General features: G+C 37.5%; 1 protein-coding gene across 1 annotated transcript in view; it reads right to left on the bottom strand.

The window, feature by feature from the left end:
- Positions 1–326: 326 nt before the first annotated feature.
- Positions 327–25947, bottom strand: part of LOC121739710 (phospholipid-transporting ATPase IF) — a 40174-nt gene continuing 14553 nt past the window's right edge. The window contains exons 6-17 of the mRNA XM_042132247.1: positions 23500–23805; positions 20305–20552; positions 15496–15906; positions 13596–13767; positions 11077–11267; positions 7629–7910; positions 4459–4595; positions 3480–3615; positions 2501–2646; positions 1936–2103; positions 993–1148; positions 327–519 (exon numbers count right to left, since the gene is read on the bottom strand). Coding sequence (XP_041988181.1) covers positions 327–519; positions 993–1148; positions 1936–2103; positions 2501–2646; positions 3480–3615; positions 4459–4595; positions 7629–7910; positions 11077–11267; positions 13596–13767; positions 15496–15906; positions 20305–20552; positions 23500–23805 — 2546 coding nt within the window. The remainder of the gene's footprint in view (positions 520–992; positions 1149–1935; positions 2104–2500; positions 2647–3479; positions 3616–4458; positions 4596–7628; positions 7911–11076; positions 11268–13595; positions 13768–15495; positions 15907–20304; positions 20553–23499; positions 23806–25947) is intronic.

The following is a 25947-nucleotide window of genomic DNA, read 5'->3' as shown; positions in this document are numbered from 1 at the left end:
ATAGAATAATCACGATCACTGAATGTCCTTACATCTATCAGTTCTATAACTAACATAATAGTAAAGGAGGGGAAGTAAGTTATCTTCATACAAATTCACCGCGCGCGGCTTGTATGTGTGCGCCATAGTATCAATGCGTCGCCACGTACGGCACACAACAAAATCTCGGCGGTACGAGCCCAGTAAAACTGGCCGAGATTTTGTTGTGTGCTGTACGTGGCGACGCATCTATGGCGCACACATACAAGTCGCGCGCGGTGCCTTTGTATGAAGATAACTTACTTCCCCTCTTTTTACTATGCTAACATCTTCTTGAGCATTAACAGCTATAGTCTGGTCGCGAACACCGATAACGGCGGCTGCCTCGTGCTAACGTTCCGTCTCCCCCACTTGTCCGATATGAGTCTTGTGACGTAGTCTGGTGTTAGAGCTGCAACTACAACTATGACGTTGAGGAAACCGAATGTAGCCGAAGTGAGGAGCTTCGTGTAGGTACCGAGGACGTCTCCGTCGATTCGCCTGGAAAAGTCAATACTTACATAAAATATATATTTTTTTATTTTTATTATTATTTTATTTATTACTTTATAAATAGTTGTGGGGAAAATTAAACACGGCATAGAGGCTAATAAGCCCTGCTTATTAGCCTCTAGAGGCTAATAAGCAGGGCTTATTAGCCTCTATGCCGTTAGTTGCATTTTTGTTAGTATCCCAGATAACAGATTTATTCGTTGCGTCGTCATCAGACACGATGATTCAACGGATTGTCGGAAAAGAAAGAATCCAAAGCGGGAGAAGTGGTGCGTCAATATTATATTTTGCAACGCAAATGTGGCATACAATTCGTTTTTTCGTTGCGTCGAAGCACACGAGATCAATATTGCACTTATACTTAAAGCCATCATATTTATAAAATAAGTAATAAGCACGGCATCATCTATGAATGATATTTCCGCTTATTAACAACTTAAATCAATGATAAATCTACTTACACGTTAATAAGCGAGTACACAGTATTGAATATCATGTACGCGAGTAAAGAGAGTACAGCGGTCAGTATGAACACGGCGGTCTGGTAGCGCGCCTGCAGCCACAGCTTGAGCGTCACCACTATCATGAGGAGTTGGAAGCAGCACGCGCCGTATGACCTGCGATTTCAATTGAAAATGTAAAGTGAACCTCGAGACATCAAAAAACCGGTCAAGTGCGTGTCGGGCCACGCGCAACATAGGGTTTCGTAGTACCGCTAGTTTTTGATAGCTTTTGAATAGTCAGTGAATGTTTTATAACGTGTTTTACATTAGTTACCGTACCTTATGTAACTAAAAACATCATCTTAGTTACGTTCAAAGAAATTTGAACGAAAAGTTCCTTTATACTTCGCCGAATACATTTTTTTTAGTTGATCGACTATTACTCAATAACTTATAAAATGTTTTTAGCCGTGATAGTTTTCTTTTTAAATTCAGCATATTTCCTACTCCCGTGCATTTTTTTACGTTTCCAGAAGCAACCGTTTAGCTAGCAGAAGGGGGGGAGGGGGCACTAGACTAACGATTTTTTCCACTTGTGTGGTGGACGCGAAAAAAAAAATCATCCCCGCTTGATGTGTAGGGAAGGTACCATAAAAAATATTTTTATGTACCATTTTGTCGGCATCATGCCGAATTACAGCTTTGTACGTCTCTGAGCAAAAGCGCGGACAGACTGACGGACAGACCGAAACTATAAGGGTTCCTTGTTGACTACAGAACCCTGAAAATTATAATATGCACTACTTGGGTACTTTGATGAGAGACACATCAAACATAATATTATGTGATTATAGATTCACAGGGCTGTTTTGGCTGCAGCTCCACCATTTTGATCGCTCAAGTATCATTTTGCACGTGGACACGAAATTTTATGCTAGTAAATTATAAATGGAGCACTCACCATAAGTCAACAGTGTTACCGTCCGTATGTATGACGGGTATACAGAATATGGCCCAGGAGAACATGAAAACGACGATCGAGTGGTATACTGCGGACAGACCCCACGCCGCGAAGTACGGCCAAGAGAGCAGCTTGTTCTTGCTGATCTCCCGGTACAGGGTTGGGTTCCTGAAATGTCAGTGATGTTAGGAACACTGGCGTTTGTTGTATGCAAACAAGTTTTAATCCAGCTCAGCTGTCATTCATGTCATGCAGCAGCTATGCATAATGCAACAGGCATTTGACAGCGAAAATTTTACATTATGTTGCGCAACGTCTGCTGTCAACCACGCTGTTGCATTTCTGTCGAAAGACACGTTTCTCCCTGAAGATTACGGATTTGACGTAAAATAACGTCGTGACGCGTAATGGCTTGGCTTGCCTTAACCCGACCAAATTATGAATGTCCACCATCCTAAGATTAATTTTGGGGGTTTTTGTCGCCCCTTATTGAGCGAAATGTGCGTATCATAATGACTCTTGTTGCTCTATTGACAAGATCTATTATACTCTGAACGTTACTCACTTTAGCAGGAGATCAGCCGGCCACCGCTGTTCCGTCACAGACAGGAGCAGACAAGGTACAGACGTAAATAACAGATTGTAGAAAGTCAGATACATAGAGTCGAATATCGACTGCGTTGAGAACGCCGAGGTTGCTTGAAACATGAACTGAAAGAAACAATTTTATATAAAAAACTTGTGAGGTGTCAAGGGACACCCGGATGGAACGAAGTTCCAGTTTATAATTACTTATGTAAGTACAAAAAACCTGTATAGGTACACCCAACAAAAAAAAAATCGTCGCTACACCACACTGTTCAATGCGAAATGGAAAGACGAAACGAAAATAACTTGTTTTCTACGAGAGAGAGAGAGAGAGAGAGACAGACAGAGCGAGTTAAACACGCGCTACCGCACGGCTTACAACTATAGCAAAAAGTGTCGATACAACTTTTCGTCTTAATTTTTTCTGTCTGGCCCACTTTCGCAACGCGCGATAAGGAACTTCGTTCGAATACTAGATGAGGCCTGCTCCGTTACGCCAAAACTCGTGTATCCGGCAAGAACCGTACATTTTCGTTATATCCTTAGATGTCTTTTCCCGGGACTCAAAGTATCTCCGTACCAAATTCTGTTCAGCGGTTTGGGCGTGAAGAGGAAACAGAGAGACGGACAGACATACAGATAGACAGACAGCTGATGGAATCAGTTATTGCAAGCATTAATAACCTTGAAGACACCCTAAGAAACAACATAAGTTATAGATGGGTTTATAAAAAACACGATATTCTATGAGTGTGATAAGAATATTTCGTGCGCAAGTAAGCCAATTTACATATATTTGTATTTGCTCCGTGACTGGACTATAGTCCGCTCAGTACTCTATAAATAAATTAAAGTCTAGAGAAGTCTAGGTTTATTTTAATACCAACTGCAAGTAAGCTATATCTAATTTATACTTGAAGTTTACGACAAAATAGATTGGAAACATTTTTACTTACCATAATATTACCTAAGACTAGGTTCTTGTAGAAGAAGTAGTGTATGAGTGTGGCGAGCCTCTGGTAATACCAGTGTCCCATTACTAGTAGCATTTTCTTCACCATCGAGAATTTTGTGAACGCAAAATCTGCACACCTGAAATCATAATAATAAGTGTAAGAAGTTTAATGTAAAAAAATGTTAAGGCATTTATGATATTATGTTCAGAACATGAGACAGTAATGTATTCAAACTCAAATGTACGAAATGACTCTTGTTAAGTAGTAAAAATTAGTTCTCTACGTTTTTGATAGATGGCGTGCAAAGACAGTAACTAACTGGTGTCTGGTAGCATCACGCCACAATTTTTTATTGCGTTTGTGTTTTTACATTTAGTTACTTATATCAATTTTCAATCCACATAAATATTATACATATCCAAAAAGTTTAAAATTGCGTAGCAAGCGAAATGAAGTACCTATTCACACTATTCACCGTGAAGACAATATTATGTCAAATATATTCGATGAAATACCTACTATTGTTATTTGGTTTTCACGATCACGGGTGCTATTGTAATGCCCATAAAGTTATTATACCTAGCGGAATAGAGCAACAATCTCGAGCTGTCAAACGTAACCAAAATTGGTTTTCATCTGTGTGAAAAATATGTGTACGTATACACTTACACAAGCATGATTGAACATGAATTCTATGAGATTAAATTGTCAACGTGCGGCACTGGACGCCAAAAAAAGAGTCTTGTCATGTATCACACGTCTCTTTTTACCACGCAGTGTTACTGATAGTGACATCTCTCGTGCTCAGGCCTTTGTTTCTCTATTCCGCTAGGTATATTAACTTTATGGTAATGCCGCTATTCAAAATATACACGCTATTCAAATTGTAGCTAACTCTATGGCATTTTATGACAATAACTCAACTAGACACACTGACTATTTTTCTTGGCAAGCAAAAAATATTATTCAAGTTTCTTACCTAGCAGCTTGATGGCCTTCCTTCCCGAATATTCCGAAGCCAACGTGCGCCTCCTGTATCATCGATATATCGTTCGCACCGTCACCTATGGCCGCTGTGATCGGATGTTCGTTGCTGTTCTTTATTAATTTTACTATCTGTAAAAACAATAATAAAAATGCACTGATAGTAGTCCGGGTTCCCTAGAACCATGGAATTAATATATACTACGTATAGTATATATTAATTCCATGCCTAGAACAATTTTATTACTATCGAGCTCATTTTTCGTGAGTAGCTTCATTTTGATAAGACGAACAACAATTTCCTGTGCGAAAATTCTCGAAAGTGTAGTCGTAGCTAACAGAGATAGAAGGGATATTTAATTTTTTATTTTCATTTTTTCTCTTTATGTACCATCGAGGAAATTGATTTTTAGGCAGTTGACGGACCTACATCATGTGGTCGGCTTATGTCAATTCAATGATAGCTGTGATCCGTCCGGTCGGCTGGGTTTGACATAACGCGACCAAATTACTTAGGTCTGCCATCTGTCTGAATCAACTTCTCTGATAGTACATAATTAAGACATATTTATAAAAGTGACAATATAACATTGGAGTACTTTTAAAAAAATCTCTTTAAATAAATAAAAAAAGTTCTAGGGAACCTGTACTATAGGCCTCTTGGATATCGTTGCTAAGCTACGGCAACGCCGCGGGTCGGTTGACGGCGGAAACTCGTGACCGCTTTTCTCATATGATTCTCATACAAGCCATATTATTATTGATTGTGGACTTTATAATACTTCCGCAGACTTTTTCCGCGGAAAATCAGTGTTTACCGAAAGCTATTATATTTAATTAAATATACACGATCATGAAATATTCTTTCAAATTCATTGAATATGATTTTTTACTTTGTATTTATTTATGTATTTGTAAGATCATCTTCTTTTACATAACCTAATTAAAAATTATAGAGCACAAACTAATTCCAAAGCAAACATGTTCATGAATTCTTCGAAATCCATGATGATGGAGAACGAATCATCCGTGTAAAAGTAGTACCACAGACCAGAGTAGGTAATCGACTGTACGACGTGAAAGTGGAGCTATGTATTGAATAATCTAAACAAATATATTTTCAGCAACTTTTCAACCATACATCTATACTAATATTATAAAGAGGTAAACTTTGTTTGTTTGTTTGTTTAATTGTAATGAATAGGCTCAAAAACTACTGGACCGATTTTAAAAATTCTTTCACCATTCGAAAACTACATTATTTACGAGTAACATAGGCTACTTTTCATTTTGGAAAATATAGGGTTCCGTAAGATATTTCAGTTTTTCCGAAACAACCAGAAAATTTACTTATTTTGCGTACGTTGCCTAAACTATAAAAGATAGAACCATACAATGTTCTAAATAAATTTTGATCTTATAAATATCTACAAAAATGTCCGCGACACACTATACCTATCTATGTCAAGTGAGGCACAACAACAATTTTTTTATTTAAAAATCTTGATTTTTTTTGGACTACATTTAAACGCAGTTAATTTACTCATGCTAATCCTTATCAAAATAAATTATTTCATCTCTAAGTATAGTTTATGTAGACAATATTTGGTCTTTGATTGATTAAAATTGGTTTAGAAGTTATGGCGAAATTAAAATATTGCGATTTACGCCCGTTTCGAAGTGGTCGCTGCTACCAAGGCGGGGTCGGGGGTGCGCTCGCGGCAGAGGAGTTTAGATCTATTCAGAGTATTGACTATATTGAGTAGTAATCATAGAGAAATTATTAGTAAATTAGTAATATCAGTAATTAGTATATTAGTATGATAATATTATAAATGCGAAAGTGAATATTGAAGGAATTGGTAATAAATATTGAACCGGCAATAATTTTATTTATATCGTTTTTTCAATTACAATATATTATTATACATAAAACAATGATATTAAAAATAACTTGCAAGTGATATTTTAGAAATATTCATGCGAGATTTAGATTTAAGCATGATTAATAATCGGCATGTTGATTTCGATACGTTTCCCAATTCCGTCTCAGAAACGAATAAAACGTTAATTCACGAATCCGAGATTGGGAATTTTTGCACCCTACAACACAACAGTACCTCGTACCGCCCATATTTTCCTTATTCAGAGCACTTTTTAACGTTTTCAACGTGTTTTCATTTTTAACTAGTAAACCGTATTTCACAGCTGATCGCACTCTGACACCCACGTGTTGCCTGAATCTGCCACTCGCCGCGCCACTAGAGATATCCAAGAGGCCTATAGTTAAGAGGATACACCAAGGGCTAGAGAAATGAAAAAAAAGCACGTGTAATATCTGTAGCTGTCTCCCTTACCTCAAGCCTATACCGCAGAACGCGATAGAGACAACTGCAGAAAATCCAGAAAATCAACGATTCGTTGTCCCCTGATTCCTTCTCCAAAACTTAACCGATTTAAGTACTTTTTTCATTAAAGATTAAAAAAAGGCTTGGGCTGTGTTCCTATGTTTTGTTTTTTTTTGTATAATCTAGCCAAATCTGTTTTCTGGACGTTTGAACACAGCGGAAAATCTGGCCATTTTTTTGGGTTTTTGAACGTTCATATCTTATTTAATAATTAAATTATGAAAAAAAAGAAAACATAGGGACATCGTATTAGTGGTCGTAGATATTCAGGAAAAAAAAATTATAACTCTACTAGCATTATCCAGGGAGGAAACAGGGGACAACGTTTGTATGGAAAAAAGGGCGGTACGGACTCCTCTTAAATAATAATAATATAATAGTTAGAGTTAGTAGAAAGAAATGTATAACAAAAAATATAATAATACAACGATAACGATAAATTACTTATTTTGATAAAAGAAATCGAAATATCTCAATACTCAAAACTCATAAACCCACTAGATGAGTAACACCAATAATAATGTGTCAGGTCCTTAGTCATTGGTTACATCACCCAATAATGTTTTTTATAATATAATGTCATAGACATCACCGATATCGACATACTTAATAATTATTTATACTGCGAGTCTGTAATCCCCATTGGGCCAGGGGCCAGTTACTGAGGTAACTAGCCCCTGGCTCAATGGGGATAACAGAGTGAGCTTTAAGTAAACAAACCACTCAAAGTAAAACATCCACTGTAAAATATACATACTTTAGCCTTCTGTATAGGCGACAGTCTGCAGCACAGAACCGCGTGGCATTTCAGAGATATATCGACGAAGGTATCCGCCAACGCCGTGTCGAGAATCTGGCTCATGCTTGTACCGTCTACTATGAGAGTCACTTCCCTATAGCTCGGTTCCTCTATGGCTCTGTTACAGTGTTCCAGTTGAGCCAACATGGCTTCCTCAGTTTGTACGTCAACTAGGAATAGCCGTCGGTCACTCTCTGAGATGTGAGCGCAGGATTGTGCGACGTTTATCGCTGTTTCTACCTAGAAATAATAATAAAAAAATGTAACTATAATCTACTAGCTGTTGCCCGCGACTTCGTCCGCGTGGACTTTATAGTTGTTCCCGTACATCGATTGAGTCGTTTACGCGCAAATCAGAAAGTATATTGTGTGGGAATCGCACATTTTTCCGGGACAAAAAACATTCCTTGTCCCAGATTCAAATTAGTATCTCCAATCTCCATGCCAAATTTCATCAAAATAGATTAAATAGTTTAGGCGAGAATCATAAAAGTTTATTGTGCGGGAACCGTTTATTTTCCGGGATAAAAAGTATCCCTTGTCCTTTCCCGAGACTGAAAGTATTGCCATACCAAATTTCATTAAAATAGATTGAATAGTTTAGACTTTAGGCGATAATCATGAAAGTTTATTGTGCGGGAACCGTACATTTTCCGGGACAAAATTAGTCCTTGTCCTTTCTCGAAACTCAAAGTATCTCCATACCAAATTCCATCAAAATTTTTTTTTTTTTTTATGAAATAAGGGGGCAAACGAGCAAACGGGTCACCTGATGGAAAGCAACTTCCGTCGCCCATGGACACTCGCAGCATCAGAAGAGCTGCAAGTGCGTTGCCGGCCTTTTAAGAGGGAATAGGGTAATAGGGGAGGGTAGGGAAGGGAAGGGAAAAGTTGAGGGTAGGGAAGGGAATAGTGTAGGGGTTAGGGGATTGGGCCTCCGGTAAACTCACTCACTCGGCGAAACACAGCGCAAGCGCTGTTTCACGCCGGTTTTCTGTGAGAACGTGATATTTATCCGGTCGAGCCGGCCCATTCGTGCCGAAGCATGGCTCTCCCACGTATAAATATAGATTGAATAGTTTAGAGGCAAATCATAAAAGTATATTGTGCAGTAAACAGTAATTTTTCCGGGACAAAATGTATCCTATGTTCTTTTTCGGGACTCAAAGTATCTTTAATACCAAATCTCAGCAAAATGGGTCCAGCCGTTTACGCGTGATGTCGTGACCACGCGAAATATAACGTTCCGCGCAGCTTCGCCCGCGTAAATTAAATTGCCCCGTTTTTTTCCACATTTTTCTCTATTTTTTCGCTCCTATTAGTCTTAGCGTGATAAAATATAGCCTATAGCCTTTTTCGATAAATGGGCTATCTAACACTGAAATAATTTTTCAAATCGGACCAGTAGTTCCTAGATTAGCGCGTTCAAATAAGCCCTTTCAAATAATTTCCCCAATTTTTCCCACATTTTTCTCTATTTTTCGCTCTCATTAGTCTTAGCGTGATAAAATATAGCCTATAGCCTTTTTCTATAAATGGGCTATCTAACACTGAAATAATTATTTTTCAAATCGGACCAGTAGTTCCTGAGATTAGAGCGTTCAAATAAGCCCTTTCAAATAATTTCCCCCCGTTTCTTCCACACTTTCCTCTATTTCTTCGCTCCTATTAACATTGGCGTGATAAAAAATAGCCTATAGCCTTCCTTGATAAATGGGCTATCTAACACTGAAAGAATTTTTCAAATCGGACCAGTAGTTCCTGAGATTAGTGCGTTCAAACAAACAAACAAACAAACAAATAAATAAACTCTTCCCAATTATAATATTAGTATAGATAGGTAGTAGGTACTGATATTATAATTAATGCGACATTGTGATTTGTGACTGCCTGTTTGTAACCTTTCACGTTTCAACTGATATTGATGAACGGTATGGCGATGCTTTGTGTCTTTGGTAAGGAAAGATACAGTTTTTTCTCAATCGGTCAACATCAATACCTATTTATAGGTATATCATATTGAATAAAACGTGCATATTCCAGTCAAAATATCTATAGACTCGTATTCAGATGTGCGATAAGTGACAACACGGCTGTGTCGTGATGACGTCATCAAATCATGTACAGTATTTTGAATTGACAGTAAAAAGGTTTCATAGACTACCATTACTCTTACTTTTTGACAACGTGATAAGAAAAATACTGTAAATTTATTTGTTACTAATACACAAGTTATTGTTTATAATTATGTTAACAAGCCCAAAATATTTTTTATTGATATTTTTAGGAAGAGAAAAACAATGTTTTGATTTGAGGTCGTCTATGTCCTGATAAGATATCAGTCGACGTGCAAATTTTAGATTTGTGATGGCCTTGTTTCTGATTCTCGATAAAATGCTATATTTGTGACTTAAGGCCCAGTAGTCGCTAAAATAAGCAGGTCGATGTCTGTCAGTACGAATATCGAAGTTAAGGACATTAACATTCATATCAGCGCACCTTGTACAGTGGCTGTTACGCGCTCGCCGCGCGCCTTGTAATAGAAAATAGGAGTAAAAACCTTTTGTTTTTAGTATTACACAAATCTAATATATCAAATCGTTTACGTTAGGTTACGACAAATGTACTACATTTTTTGTTTTTTCTAGAAAGTGTGTAATTTAGCCATAAAATGATTTAATTATGAAAAACAGCGTTATAACAGTCATCTTTGAGATTTTTTTCTATCGAGCAGAATTTTTCAAATTGTGTACTGATATACCTTTGCGTATAGGAAATTTTCTCAATTTTAAAACGGTACGGTAACGGTCATTTTAATACTTAAATAATGACATTTTCTTTACTAAAAACGTGTTTTAAAAAACCCATTTTACGTAGTTGCAACAACCACAGCGCCTTAATTAGTATAATTAAAACTAATCTTATTTACTACCAGGGAGAAATTTGTCATTTGTTATAGGCCTGCCAATAAAAAATTTAACGTCTGCGGGCCGGCAGGTGCTTAGAGCGTAATGATTCTTGACTAACGAGTCAAGAATGTCGCTTTTAACACTTTCAGATAGCGAAGCACAGTAAGCGAAGTTCGATATGAAGAGTGTAAATGATTATTATTGATTTTACACAAGTGCTCGCTTACTATGGCAAGTCTCGTATGTTTTGTAATCGAGCAAAATGTAACGAATATATTATTGTCTTAACTACACTTCCAGAGACTCAACAGACAAAAACTGTCTAGTCTACTAGTAAGATGACTAACTCAACTATCACCAGTGAGCCTCCAGGTCCGAATGCCCGCGGTTTGTAACGCAGCGAGAGTGTCCGCCACATCGTCCTGCAAGCAGTCTTCCACCGCACACCGATCAGCGCCAGTTGCTACTCCAAACAAGTGATGATGATAACGACTTACCTTATCACCAGTGAGCACCCAAGTCCTGATGCCCGCAGCTCGTAAGGCAGCGAGAGTATCAGCCACATCGTCCTGCAAGCAGTCTTCCACTGCTGTCGCACCGATCAGCGTCAGTTGCTGTTCCAAAACTCTGTACTGCTGCGTCACCTGCTGTAGTTCCTCTGCACTTTTGCCGTCGAGGAGTTTTATAGCTGTAAAATGGCAATAGCTTTTAGAAGTACGCCTAAAGACTCGTCGTCAATTCGTCACTCATCAGTTCGGACACGGTAATGTAGTACGAAAACTTGATGTTTTTTGTCACTCTAAAATTAATGAAAAAGAGTAAAAGAATACGTCAACTTCTCAGTTGAATTGGTTTTCAAAGACTCGGTATTACTGACACATGAGTCGCATTTAGGCCGCAGCCGCTCCGGAAGAAACATGAAGGTGTCAAGGGACACCCGGATGGAACGAAGTCAAAAAAAATCAAACAAAAATCATAACTGGCTTGCTTTCTATTTATGAGAGAGAGAGAGAGAGACAGACAGAGAAACACGCGCATGCCGCATGGCTTGCAGAACTTAACTTTAACAAAAAGCACAGCCATAGATCGAGATACCGCATGTATCTTGAATTCTTGATCTATATCTGTGGCAAAAAGTGTCGTGTCGTTAGTCGTTACAACTTTTTCCGTTTATCTCCCTTTCGCAACGCGCAATAAGGAACTTCATTCTAATAATGTGTCTATTTTAGTATTTAGGTAGAAGTATTAGGAATCAGTTGTATTGCTATCTTATCACCGAGTATAACATTACGAACTACATAAACAAAGGTGTGTTTGGGTGTGAATACATTCTGCTTCTGTTATAACACTATAAGTGGGTATTTCCTATGTATGATGTATCATACTGGCCGTTGTTTATCTATATAATAATCCATAGTCCCTACTGATATAAGAAATTCGAAAGTGTGTCTGTCTATCTGTCTTTTACTTCTTCACGCCCAAATCCCTGAACCGATTTTGCTGAAATTTTGTATGTAAATATTTTGAGTCCCAGAAAAGGATATAATATTATGATTCTTTTCATCTTGGGAAAAATTACGATTTCTGCGCAATATTTGGCGCAACGGAGTTGCAGGCGTCATCTTTTAAGAGCCCATATGACCCTAACTTGACTACATACTTTAACCTAGATCTCAAAATCTGTAAGGTCTAGAAAACTGATTTTTTGACACAAGTAACTTCAGTTCATAAAGATTAAATGCTCAAGACGAAAACACGATTACTCAAAAAATGCTCGATAGTTTCTTTTTTACAAAAAACCTTGTTTTAGACACATTTTTGCTTGGATCTTCGAAGTTTGCTGTCTTTTCTTTAATATTTTTAATATCTAAAAAGGTATTGATAAAACCTAAATTTGCTCAAAACACTTTTTTCATAATCATTATAGTTCGTCTTTTATTCAAGTAAAACTAACTCGGCGATGATTCCGCGCCGTCCTTTTTCACCTGGCATATGAAAGACGGGCGTGAGTGTGAAGAGAGAAGGACGATGTTTGATTTTTAGAGTCAGGAGAGCTCTTAAGGAACTAATGGTTTAAGTTGGAACCGAGCGACACGCGACAACTGCAGACGACGTGTCGTCGCGACACTACTGGTTTCTATGTATTTTTATAAAACACCCTCCGCAGCTAGCGACACTTATTCATAGAAATACATAGAAACCAGTAGTGTCGCGACGACACGTCTTCGTCTGCTGCCGCTTCATGTAGCCGGCTTCCAACTTGTACCTTTAAACTTCGTTACCCACTTTGCATTTGACAATCATCGTTTTTAGGGTTCCGTACCCAAAGGGTAAAACGGGACCCTATTACTGAGACTTCGATGTCTGTCCGTGCGTATCGGCATAATATAGAACATCTTAAATCTTAATGATATTGATAATTGACATAAAAACGCATCCGATCTATATCACATAATGTAGAAGCTCCTACTATCAAGGCCAACGTATGAATTAGCAATAAGACTCGATGAGTAGTTGAAATCAATTTTCACACACCCTTCATAAACTTTGCACAGCTTCATCAAACTAAAAGCTCTTTGTAGTTTCAATTAGAATTTTAATTATACAGCATTCTGCATTTTAAACGGTGCAATTTTGTTTCGTGTCAATCACTTTATAGAAAGAATATTTAATATGATTATTGCAACAACTATTTATGATTCTTTAATCTAGTTTGGATTATAGCAAACAGAAAAATTGTATACTGTTTAAGCCAAATAAACGTAAAAAGATTGAATTTTCTTATTTTCACCAATCTGAATACGCTTTGCGTTTTATGTAAATATATTTTTATGTTAATATATTTTTATCATTTATACCGAGACTGCAACGAAAACGTAGAAACTTTTGTATAATCTACATACTGATTAATGCTAATGAATATAAATAAAAAATAAATTCACGCATTCCCCAAAATATAACGTCCTTAAATTAGATTCACTAAAGTAAGTATAAAGTTAACGTCAAATAAACTTACATTCTCCGACTTTCTCGTACTCTTCACTGGGTATTTCTCTATACGCTATAGCTAAAGTTCTTAATCCTTTCACAGCGAACGCACTGATGTCTTTATCTGTCTCTTCGATGAGAGCGGTGTCTTTGCAAATAGGGAAGACTGAGGTCTCAGCACCTTTACAAAATAACCATATCTAGAACAAAATATTTTAATAAAAAACTTTATAGGCATTAGGCATCTTTAAAAACGCGTAATCGATATGCTAGTTCAGTAAGATTTGCATTTTGCGATATCGTATCGTATAATGTGAAAACGTTCCTCTCTACGATCTTATTGAAAGAAAACATCGTGCCTGTTACTAGATTTTGTTATAATGGTATTGTAGAAATTGAGAAAATAATTATAAGTATTTTATTCGCAATCTAAAACTTAAAAATATCGAATCCACGACCAGTCAGGAGCGAACTTTAAACCACGGAAGCGTCAAACAATTCTCTTTTCCGTCGTGTTCAACACAAATTATTAATTTCAACATAACTTTGTTCTTAACTAATATTCGACATTGACATGTCACATGAGTCATGAGTATGACAAACATTTCGCCTGATTTCCCCAATTTAGGAACCTCCTATCTCTGTAAATATTACTTATCTAACACCATACCTTGAAACTCAAGTTTTTGTTGATCTAGGCGTATTAAATAAAAAATCGTTCAAGTGTGAGTCGGACAGACGGGCAGACATCGAAGTCTTAGTAATAGGGTCCCGTTTTTATCCTTCGGGTAACGAACCCTATTTAGAGATTGAAACACTAACTTGAATTTAGAATTTGTACCACTCGGTAATTTGTCGACTCTTAAGGCTGTCACAGACAGAGCAGGTAATGTATATTAATGTGCATTACATCCCGGGATGTATATCTTTACATTATATTAATGTATCACACACACAACAGGTAATGTAATGTATCTTTCCCTACATTTCAAAGCTAAACGCCCCGCTTGACGCACATTTCAGTGTTATACAGGCTGTTCTTATTTTTAATGTTTTAATACCTTGGCCTTTCGAGTTACTTGCTATTGGATTCACTAGATAGTTCATCAGAAGATGATTCGGATTGTAATTTTGATGCGCGGATTGTTACATATTGTGCCAAAAACAGAACGATGTGGATTGAAGATATTTGATTGAAAATATAGGCTCTGGGGAACAGACTGTCTGCAGTACCTACTGTGAAGTGCTGTGCTAAGGTGGCAAGTGGCAACATTGTGTGTATCTGTCTATCATACACATATAATATAATCACAGAAATTTCTGAACACCCTATGAAGAGAAGAGATGTATCGTAATATACAGAAATATATTGAGATGTATTGAGATGTATTTAGATGTATCAAAATATAAATGTATATTTTCATATAGCTCGGTATCTTAAGATACGAAGATGTAAAAATATACATTGTAGCTGCTGTGTGTGGTCTCCTGACGATTTCTATAGAAAGATGTATTGAGGTGTATCGAGATGTATCGTGCTATAACATACATCTTTACATTACCTGCTCTGTGTGTGACAAGCTTTATGTCCGGAATTAGAATCAAATCTTTACTTTATTTAATGATAAGTTTACCGGAAATTGAGTCAAAATCTGTGTTAAAATCAAGTTTAGTAATCACTCAAATCTCCGAATATCATAACATAGCAAATCTATCAATAGTCTTGATTGCATCTATTGGGTAGTGGCGAGACAGTTGCAAGAGAGTGCTCTCGGCCAACCGAATTCCAAAAACCGAACGAGTCCTCAGCCGAGGGCACTGTCTCGCCAATCTACTCGGTAGGTGTAATCAGGGCATAACCGCGTGATTTACTTTCGAACCCGAGTCGAAAAGCAATTGAGAATATCCGAGTATCGGTTAAAACTCACCTTTCCATCCTTATCTCGAACTATGATCGACATTCTTTTCCTTTCCGAAGTGAACTCAATGATCTGCAATCTTTCATACATTTCCGTGTCCTCGCCTATCTTTAGGAGCAAATTATTGCCTTCCTCCCCTAGGAAAGTGACTCCTACTCTATCTGCAGCCTCCACTAGCGCCTTCTCGTCAGGGCTGCTCCCCTGGTAGTCCATCTTACTGCCGCCCTCGTTCAGGCCACTCCAAGCCATATTATCCGCGATTCTGCCACCCGGTTTGCTACTTTTCTTCTTGCGAAAAAAGTTCATAAGCTGCGTATTCCCGTGGCCAGAGAGCCGCGCGCTCAACTTTTTCATGTCCTCGCTAGAAACTTGCACGGAATGGCACAGAGCGAGGATTGTGAAGAAAAATTTAATGTCTGTCTGAAATAGAAGGTTACTAAATTGTACAGGATAAACTGTTGTAAAGTAATATTCAATATATATAAGCGATGTCTTGTGTACATGAGGATTATTTATCATGATTATTTATAGATTACTAAAATAGCCCTGGCTTGCCAATATCGTTAATGCTATTTTAGATAACAAGTTTATTTTTGAGGGCCGGGAATTCCATAAACATTATTCATTCACGAATGACGCTGAATAAAATTATATATTATCGGTAACATGTACCTTATAACTATGAGTCTTATGTTCCTAAGCCGTGTCGATTAAAAGCATGTAGGTACAAAAAGAAAGTATAATTTATGAACCTTTAAAAATTATTTTTAACAAAAAATTAAAACCGACTTCCAAGGTAAAAACAATAATAACATCCTTATAATATGAACTAAAAAGTATTAAATAATAATTTTTCCTATATAATAGTGCCTATTTCCGAATTCGGCTAAACCTCAACTATTTCTGTACTCAATCTTCATCATTTTGAAGTCAGTACCAGATAGCTGAATCTTTAGTTCTCTGACAGAATATTTGAAACTTTTGGAACTGGCACCGACTTCAAAATTATGAAGATTGAGTACAGAAATAGTTGAGGTTTAGCCGAAAAGAGCCCCATGACCACCCCTTTTTATTATACCAATCGATAGGGTGACCCTCGTTAGTATGGCGAAAATACTTCAACCCCTTAATATTATCTTAATCTTGGTAAATGTTTACAAACCTACCGCAATTTATTTGACAAACTACTACAAAAGAAAGTCGTCCTATTTCTGGGTGTTGTGGTATAAGTTCCAACCTAACCTAACCTACTTTTGGACTTTCTGGATTGTGTTTGTTTTTGTTTTGGCGGGGGGCTACGCCCTTCGGTATCCGTGGCTGAGTAGTTAAGTAAGACCCACTCATCACGGCCTTGAGATGCCTTAAAAATACTTCGTAAACATCAGAAAACAGATGATCTTATTTGAAGATTACGAAAATCTCAAATGCGAATTTCTTCTAAACGGAGAGTTTACTGGCGGTGGAAACGGTAAGTAGGAGTTTTTCTCACCCAAAACAATCCTCCTTAACCCATGTCACCAACATTTAATTGACGTAGGTTCCTAAACCTTAGCCAAATTTTTCTAAGTATTTTCGCCATACTATAACAAGGGTCACATTTCGGCCTGTCATTCGACAGGGCGAAAAGTGTTAGTTGATTTTTGAGAAAAGTTTATCTGAGCTTTTTTGCTTCCCTTGGCACCCCCTATCGATTGGTATAATAAAAAGAGGTGGTCATAGGGGGTTGTATTTTTGTCGTCAAAATTTTTCCAAGGATTTTCGCCATACTAACGAGGTTCGTATATCGGCCTGTATCTGGCCGGGGGTTGATTTTTGAGAAAAGTTTATCTGAGCTTTCTTACTCCCCTTGGCGCCCCCTATCGATTGGTGTATTCAAAAGGGGTGGTTATAAGAGGTTGAATTTTTTCGTCCAAGTTTTTCTAAGTATTTTCTCCGTACTAACGAGGGTCACATTTCGGCCTGTCTTTCGACAGGGGTTGATTTTTGAGAAAAGTTTATCTGAGCTTTTTTGCTCCTCTTGGCGCCCCCTATCGATTGGTATATTCAAAAAGGGTGGTTATAAGAGGTTAAAATTTTGACGAAAAAATTTTTTGTCTTTTTTCTATAGTGCCCCGTTTCCTTCAGTCCAACCCAAATGTGTGCCTTACGCTCTGGAGTAAAGGTTGAATTTGTTACTTATGTTCAATTTTGTGGTACTTGAAATATTATGTATTTTGAAACAACATTAAGTATAGTAGTAAGTATAGTCCGTCTGCCTGTCCGTCTGTATGTCTGTCCACGGTTTTGCTCAGAGACTATAAATCTACAAAGCTGTAATTCAGCATGAATGCACATATTAATGGTGCCGGCAAAATGGTATATAAAATCTTATTTTTTTATGAGACTTCCCCTACACATCAAGCGGGAATATTTTTTTGCGCCTACCCTACCGTGTAGGGTGTCATTAGATAAGTTTTTTTTAAATATTACGAGTATTCATAGATCATTTTCCGATTTAGTGATCCATTTGTGAAATATGAAGTTTTAAAATGGAAAAAATCGTTAGAGTCCATTGCCCCCCCCCCCCCCCTCTTCTACAAGCTAAATGGTTGCTTCTAGAAATGTGAAAAAATTCACGAGACTAGGAAATATTCTGAATTTAAAAGGAAAACTATCACAGCTAAGAAGACTTCATAAGTTATTGAGTAATAGTCGATCAACTAAAAAAAATGTATTCGGCGAAGCTATGTTATTATGTATAAAGGAACTTTTCGTTCAAATTCCTTTGAAGGTAACTGAGATGATGTTGTTAGTAGTGTAAAACACGTTATAAATGTTCTGTCATTGACCAATCAAAAATTAGCGGTACTACGGAACCCTATATTGCGCGTGGCCCAACATGCACTTGGCCGGTTTTTTTTAAGATAAACTCAAATTAAAATTATTATCCATATCTTCATTCACGAGTACTCATTTACTTTCAACACTAGAATAGTCGATTGCATAAACTAAAAAAAAAATATATCCACAAACGAACATATAACCTCCTCGTTTTTTGGAAGTCGGTTAATAAATGGTTTCCTTGTTTCAAAACGGCCAACTGCCATTTATCAACTAAGCAGATGCGGTGAAGATGGGAAAACAGAAACATATAGTCCGGGTTCCGTAGAATATTTTTTTTTATTACTATCAAGTTAATTTTTTGTGAGTAGCTTCATTTTGATAAGGCGAACAACATTTTTATCTGCTATCTAAAAATCTTGATTTGATAGTGGTAGCTAACAGAAATAGAAAGGATTTCATACTTTGACTTGATGGTCCTAAAATATGGATTGTTCTATTTGTAGGACAATTATATTAAACTCAAATTATATAACTTCTAGCTATTTGACCGAGCTTTGCTCGGTATTCGATAAAACACGAATAAAAAGACATTTTCTAAAAATGTTTCCTAGCTAGATCGATTTATCGCCCCCGAAACCCCTATATACTAAATTTCATGAAAATCGTTGGAGCCGATTCGGAGATTCCAATTATATATATGTCGCAGGGAAAAGAAGATATCAGGGATATCCCGAAATCCCTAGGGATATCACGAAATCGCGGTAGATACCGAATATTCTTGTTTCTTACGTCTTCTTACTAAACAAATCTAGTGATATGTCATTTCACTAAACTAAATCTAGTGAAATGTCAGAAAAGCGAATACCGCCGAATAAAAATCGAGCTACGCATTTCTCTCGCTCGCTCTAATACCCTATTACTATCTTATGGGGGCGACTAACCCTGAATTGACGATTTTATAATTCATTTTTATACTTGAAAATAAGCCCCGAATTGTTTCATTTTGTAGACATAGATACTACATTATATTTCCGAGAATGAGACCTAGCAAAAACACGATATCTTAAAATTTTCTCGATCACAAAGATGCATCTAATTTTCACGAATTTTTCATATATTGCCATAACCGTGCATTAAAGTAAGTTAATATTTTAACACATTGTATAAAATTCTATCATTGAGGAACTGACCCAGCGGATTTTTTAAATGTTACATATTTATCGAGTTATTAGAAAAAAAAAATTTCTTTTTATTTAAAAGAATCCGCGTCGTCCTTTTTCACCTGGCATATGAAAGACGGGTGTGTTAGTCGCCCTCTTAACGCGAATGGGGCATTATCAGCGTGAAGGGATCTTATTATCGGTATTGAGTTATTAATATCCCCATAATATACATTTAACAGGCTATCGAACCATGCAAGTAACATGCGCGTAAGTCTGGAAAATATTTAAAAAAGTTGAGAGTCGTAAAAGGTGATTTTTAGAAAATCTAATTCAAACTTAACGTACACGTGATAATTTAACGACTAGAATCACACGAGCCGCGCCAGCTTGAGCGACGCATTTGTTTCACTCCTACTAGTGCCCGAGTGGGTATTAGAGCGAGCGAGAGAAATGCGTAGCTCGATGTTTATTCGGCGGTATCCGCTTTTCTGACATTTCACTAGATTTAGTTTAGTGAAATGACATATCACTAGATTTGTTTAGTAAGAAGACGTAAGAAACAAGAATATTCGGTATCTACCGCGATTTCGTGATATCCCTAGGGATTTCGGGATATCCCTGATATCTTCTTTTCCCTGCGACATATATACAAGAATTGCTCGTTTAAATATACAAAAAATCAGCTTGTTAGGGTTTCGTTTTAGGGTTCAGTAGTCAACCAAGTTTTGTTGATTTGAACCCTATAACGGAACCCTAACGAGCTGATTTTTTGTATATTGATAGGTTATTATTAGTTATAGCCGCGCGGAACATCTAGTACTAAATAACTGACCTGAAAAGTATCAGCGGGCTCGTCAAATCTTTGCGTATCATACAACTTCGAGTCCCTCTCCTCATATATCTGTCCCTTGATGGAGCAAGCCTTGAAGATCATCAGATTCTTGGTCAGAGTGCCCGTCTTGTCCGAGAACAGCACTTCGACCTGACCGAGCTCTTCGTTGAGGTCTGAGGTGTTGGCTATAGCTGGTCTGCCTGTCTCGTTACAACGCAACTCCTCGTCCCAGCCTATGAAGAGGGCACCTGAAATTACGTCATATACAAGGCCGGTTTTAGAACTACTAGCGCCCTGGGCGAGATTTCTTCGGCGACCAGGGTGTTGATAGTGCTGAAAACAATTTGGCGCCCCTTTTGTTTGCCTTCTGCGCCTCTTTTTATCCGGCGCCCTGGGCGGTCGCCTAGCGTCGCCCCTCCCTAACGCCGCTACTGGTCATAGAAGTAAAACTGAGCTAGGACCAGGGCCCGATCTAAGGAAGCGTGAGCCGGGCATTTGCCCAGAGTGGCAAAAATGAGGGCCGGCTAAATTGACTTACTCCTATTCTCCAATATAGCCATTATCTACCACCTAAGTTAGAGAATTTTACCCTCCAACCTACTTCATTTCATTTCCATCCTTTTATTCCCTTCAATTATCCGCCTGCTACCTTAGGTCTCATGATAGCAGGTTTCCTGGACTTATTAAATATATTTATATATCACAAAAACCTATGGTTAGGGCTAGGACCTTAGGGCATTAGGGTGGTAGGTGCTAGGGATCCTAGTGCTAGAGTGCAGCTCTCCCCCATAGTAACGTGAAACCTTATCCTGGGTTTTACAGGTTGGATAGTGGAAAAAACGTATTTAAGTTTTCCCCACTATTCACCCAACAAAACTAGCTCATCAAAGAGAATGTAATTGTATACTACGTAACATAGACCATGACTTAGTGTCTAAACACACCATGCCGAAGTTCCGCGGCGGAAATTCCGCATGATTATGTCAGCAATGTCAAACGCATACAATATTATAACGAGACGGAATTTTGGCATGGTGTGTCATCGGTAATTTAAAATACATTGCAGGATTATTGATACAGGAATCAAGCCGAACTTCCGCCGCGGAAATTCGGTATAGTGTGTTAAGTAAGACACTTTAATTATGGTTTTCTGTATGCAAAGGACGGTGAAAATGATCAAAGGCCGGAGCTAAGAGGAAAAGTTAGTACATATAACTACGCTAAATGAAAACTTTGATACTTTATGTAATACCATTTTAATATTGTTTTGATACTATCGAGGTGATAATAGTCTATTACGTAAACGTAATAACTAAATTCACGGCCAATAGATTAGTTTAATCATGATTTCATGTAGTCATATTATTTATCTATTTTTGAATTAAATTAATACTGAGTACAGCAGACTTTGACGTTTAGAAACGGGTTTTTAAAGAACACAAAATTTCAAAGTATCTTTTATCAAAATTCAAACCTCATCGGAACATTAAGGTAAGCACATTTATCAGCAACGTACGCGTTGCACGCGCCAAACGGACCATATTTAAGAATCCTGAATCCTCGCACATTCATGCGCACCTGCATTTCGTGTACTAAATGCGGCGCGTATGGTGCTGACAAAAAACCTTTTAAATTTTGCGCGCTATAAAGTAGGTACAGTGACTATAAATAGCAGTGGTGATAAGATGGGTACAATGTACGTATCTGTGGGGATAAGCGTGGAGGCCGCGAAGAAAGATCTTTCGACCGAGCGAGGTGTTAGTGTCTAAACACACTAGGCCGAAAATACGCGGCCAAAGTTCGGCATGATTACGTCAGGAATGCGCATACCTACAATATAACGCGACGTAGTTTCGGCATGGTGCGTCATCGGGAGTTTAAAATACATGCTCCATATTTAAAATATTTTATGCTCCATAATGTCGTATACAGGGTGTAACAAAATATAGTGATAATACTTTAGGGTGTGTATGAGTACCCTGTATGGATTTCACTGTGAAAGTAGCAGCGCTGAAAGAGACACTTTTTTAACTTTTGTATGAGAAAACTCATTGTTCTGGTCGCTTGCCCATATAAATCTCAAAAAAAAATTGTCTTTCAGTGCTACTATCTTCACAGTAAACTCTATACAGTGAACTCATACAAACCCTTAAGGCGAGGACAAACCCCATTTTGTTATTTATTGACTCCCGGTTTACCTAGTTCCAACTTCCAATATATACCGAAATGTAAAAAGTATGAGATATGAAGCACAATATTTAAAAGGGTTTAAATCATAAACATTTTAATAAAACGTACGGCAAACGTAGGTCTTTGGCTGTAATTAATTTACAAACTCACCTCCTACATAAATCTTTATCATCGAAATATAAGTATTAACTAATATAACATACATTTTATTTAAAATGTTCCGTATCGATACAGAGCAAAAATAGGCTAAAAATTGTGTTTTTGTGGGGGACCCCCCCCTTAAATTTTTATTTAATGTAATATTATTATTTAATATTAAAGAACACATATAACAAAAGAATATGTGAAAAATTCAAGTGCCTACCTCTTGCCATTATTGATATAGAGCGAAAAAGTCGTCATACGTTTGTTGTATGAGAGCCTCCCTTAAATATTAATTTTATTTTGTTTTCAGTATTTTTTATAGTGGCAACAGATATACACAATCTGTGAAAATTTCAGAAGTGTAGCTATAGCGGTTCTTGAGATACAGCCTGGAGACAGACAGACGGACAGACAGACGGTCAGACAACGAAGTCTTAGTAATAGAGTCCCGTTTTTACCCTTTGAGTACGGAACCCTAAAACGGCCTGAACCGAACAATTTTTTCTTTCTTAATATTTATTTCCAAAGATATTTAAAAAACATGAAAAATAAAATAGAGAAGATCCGCCCCTCGAAACTACAATTTTATGCTAAGCTAAAATGAGTCTTATTGCGATGCGTACAGGCTTTCGGTTGTGTGCAAGGTTACCGTTTTTAAATTGAGGTAAGTGCTCGCCTTAAGAACTTAGAAAACTTTGATAGCGCAATACAGGATTGTGACGCTAACAATTGTGGGTACCATCCATGATCCATCAGAATCAAATCAGAAAAATAGTTTTTGTGTAAAAAGCTATATAGCTCTACACACGTACTTCCGCTCATACATACTACTCACAAACACATGTGTCCATTATGACTTACCAATAAACTTATATAGCTCTATAGTGACGTATAAAGACATCGGTATAATATAGTAGTAGAGAAGCAGGAAAGAGAACAGATCTTGCAATATGCTCCTCGCGTTCAAGGGATGCTCCTCGGGTGTTCCAAGATACGCTTGCCTCTGGTAGTTCCACTTGTCTATAATGACCTTCGCTACCAATGAGAAGGCCATCTCTATCACCAGAAGATAAATGAAGAAGACAAGAAAGCAGTTGACAGCCGCTTCGCTTGAGGAGAACTTGTTGCCAGAGTATTTGGAATTTAACGCCAGTTTTGTCTCCTCCCCTGTAAAAATTTGTATTTTAGACTGATGCTATACATTTAAATAGCTTAATCCTTTATTATGCTTTATTGGAGTAATTGTGTGTTCAAAATTTGCCTATTCCTTTACAATTTACATACACAAAGAACAAGAAAATAATATCTAATTCAAGAATAATTTAAAATTGAATGGTGTTCCATCTCTATTGGGTGCTAACTCGTAACTGAATTCCATAATGCTTCTTACATTTTCAATAAATAACATTTTGGAAAATAGTGCAGAGCTTCTTTTGTTTTCCGACTAGGACTTTTCCAGTCTCTGCCATACTACCTTAACTTACATAACATAAAATTATCATTGCAAATTCTACTTTCACTCCTCAAGATAGAGATTAAGTGTCTAAGCACACGAGGCCGAAACTACGCGGCTGAATTTTGGCATGATTATGTCAGCAATGCGCTACGCTACAATATAATGGCGCCTCTACAAGATGGCCCAGCGCTGGCCCATCAAATGGCGGTGTGGCGCCTCTATAAGATGGCCCAGCGCTGGCCCATCAAATGGCGCATGCAGTGGCTATAGGTAGGGAATGCAATCCTGCAAGATAATTTCAATCCCGGTTTTTGTGGGATTGAACCATCACAATCAATCAACAATTGGATATTAGTCTGTAATGATAGTTGTAAGAATGTTTAATAAATAAATAAAAAAATCCCGCTGGATCCCGGTATTTGCGGGATCCCGCAGGGTGGACTTACACTTTTAAAATAAATCGTTATAAAGACTATACTAATCAGCGTTGCCAGACGTCCCGATTTTGGCGGGACGTCCCCATTTTTTTATCAAAATTAAATGTCCCGTGCGGGACAGGCACAGTCTCGCTTTTCGGGAAAAGCCCGAACGTAGGTACGTGCAGCGTGCTGAGAAAGAAAGGTGCGTAATGAAGATAAAAGTACGGGAGGTAGAGTTGTGGATTTTCTTTGGCTATTTTAGGTATCTTTTGTCACGTAAACGTTATTCTAACGCAAATAAAAAGATAAAAATAAAAAAAAAACTTTTGATTTTATACTTTTTCTTACATTGTCCCGCTTTAGACTGAAGAATCCCGCTTTTTTTTTCAAAAAGTTTCAAAGTCCTGACTTGGCACAAAAAAAATCTGGCAACGCTGATACTAATTGATAGAAACCGTTTTATTCTTAGAAACTCAAATAAACTCGGTCACTTTTTTTTTACAAGGGCTTATTAATACCTACTTCATACCTTAGATATAAAAAAAAACTAAACATTTTATGTTATAATAATAGTTAAAAAACTAAAAAACACGCCTATTTATTTTCATCTATTATTAAAATTATTTATTTTTTCGAAATATAGAGAAAGTTGTCCTAAAAGATTACGTTACATTTATAGGTACAGCCCAAGCTTATAAAATTATGTTAAAAAAGTTAAGGTATTAGTTGTGTCTGCCAAACGGCACAACGACACAAGACGACGTTCGACACAAGGTAGCCACTAGCCAGCAGCTGAAAAAGTTGGCTCAGCCTCCACACTGGTTGATACAATCATTGTCATTTAAAGTGAATTGAATGTAAATTGTTTAGTGGGCTGCCTGTAGCCAGTTCACGGCCACGCACCCCCGCGCGCAGAGCACGTATGAATCACGCTTCTTTGTAATCCCGCCAGTCCCGCGGGATCCCGCTAAATTTTCGACCGGGATTAGTCCCGCAAAATACATGCGGGATCCCGGTATGTCGGGATCCCGGCATCCCGGTATTGCATTCCCTAGCTATAGCTATACAATGGTCGCAACGTCTCTACATGATGGCCGTGTTCAGTTGTGACTTGTGATCTAAACGTCGTTCAAGATGGACGTGGAAGCATTAGCCGCTGCGGCAATATCTGTACAGCACATACCATCATTTCATTAATGTGCACACTGCACAATGTGTGTGTATATCTATGTTTGTTATTATACATACTATACTGTCGCAGACGGAGTCGCGGGCAACAGCTAGTATAATAATATCTATGGACAATCTATGGTCAATATATTTATACAGCACGTACAATTTTCAATTTTGTAACTTCACTAGCTGACCCGGCAAACGTTGGTTTACCACATAAATTATTTCAAATAGGCAATAGAAATAATATAAAAATGAGAT

This window comes from Aricia agestis, chromosome 2 (assembly GCF_905147365.1).
Source record: "Aricia agestis chromosome 2, ilAriAges1.1, whole genome shotgun sequence".
In the NCBI taxonomy this organism is placed as follows: Eukaryota; Metazoa; Arthropoda; class Insecta; order Lepidoptera; family Lycaenidae; genus Aricia; species Aricia agestis.
This window is presented reverse-complemented; position numbering and strand designations above follow the sequence as displayed.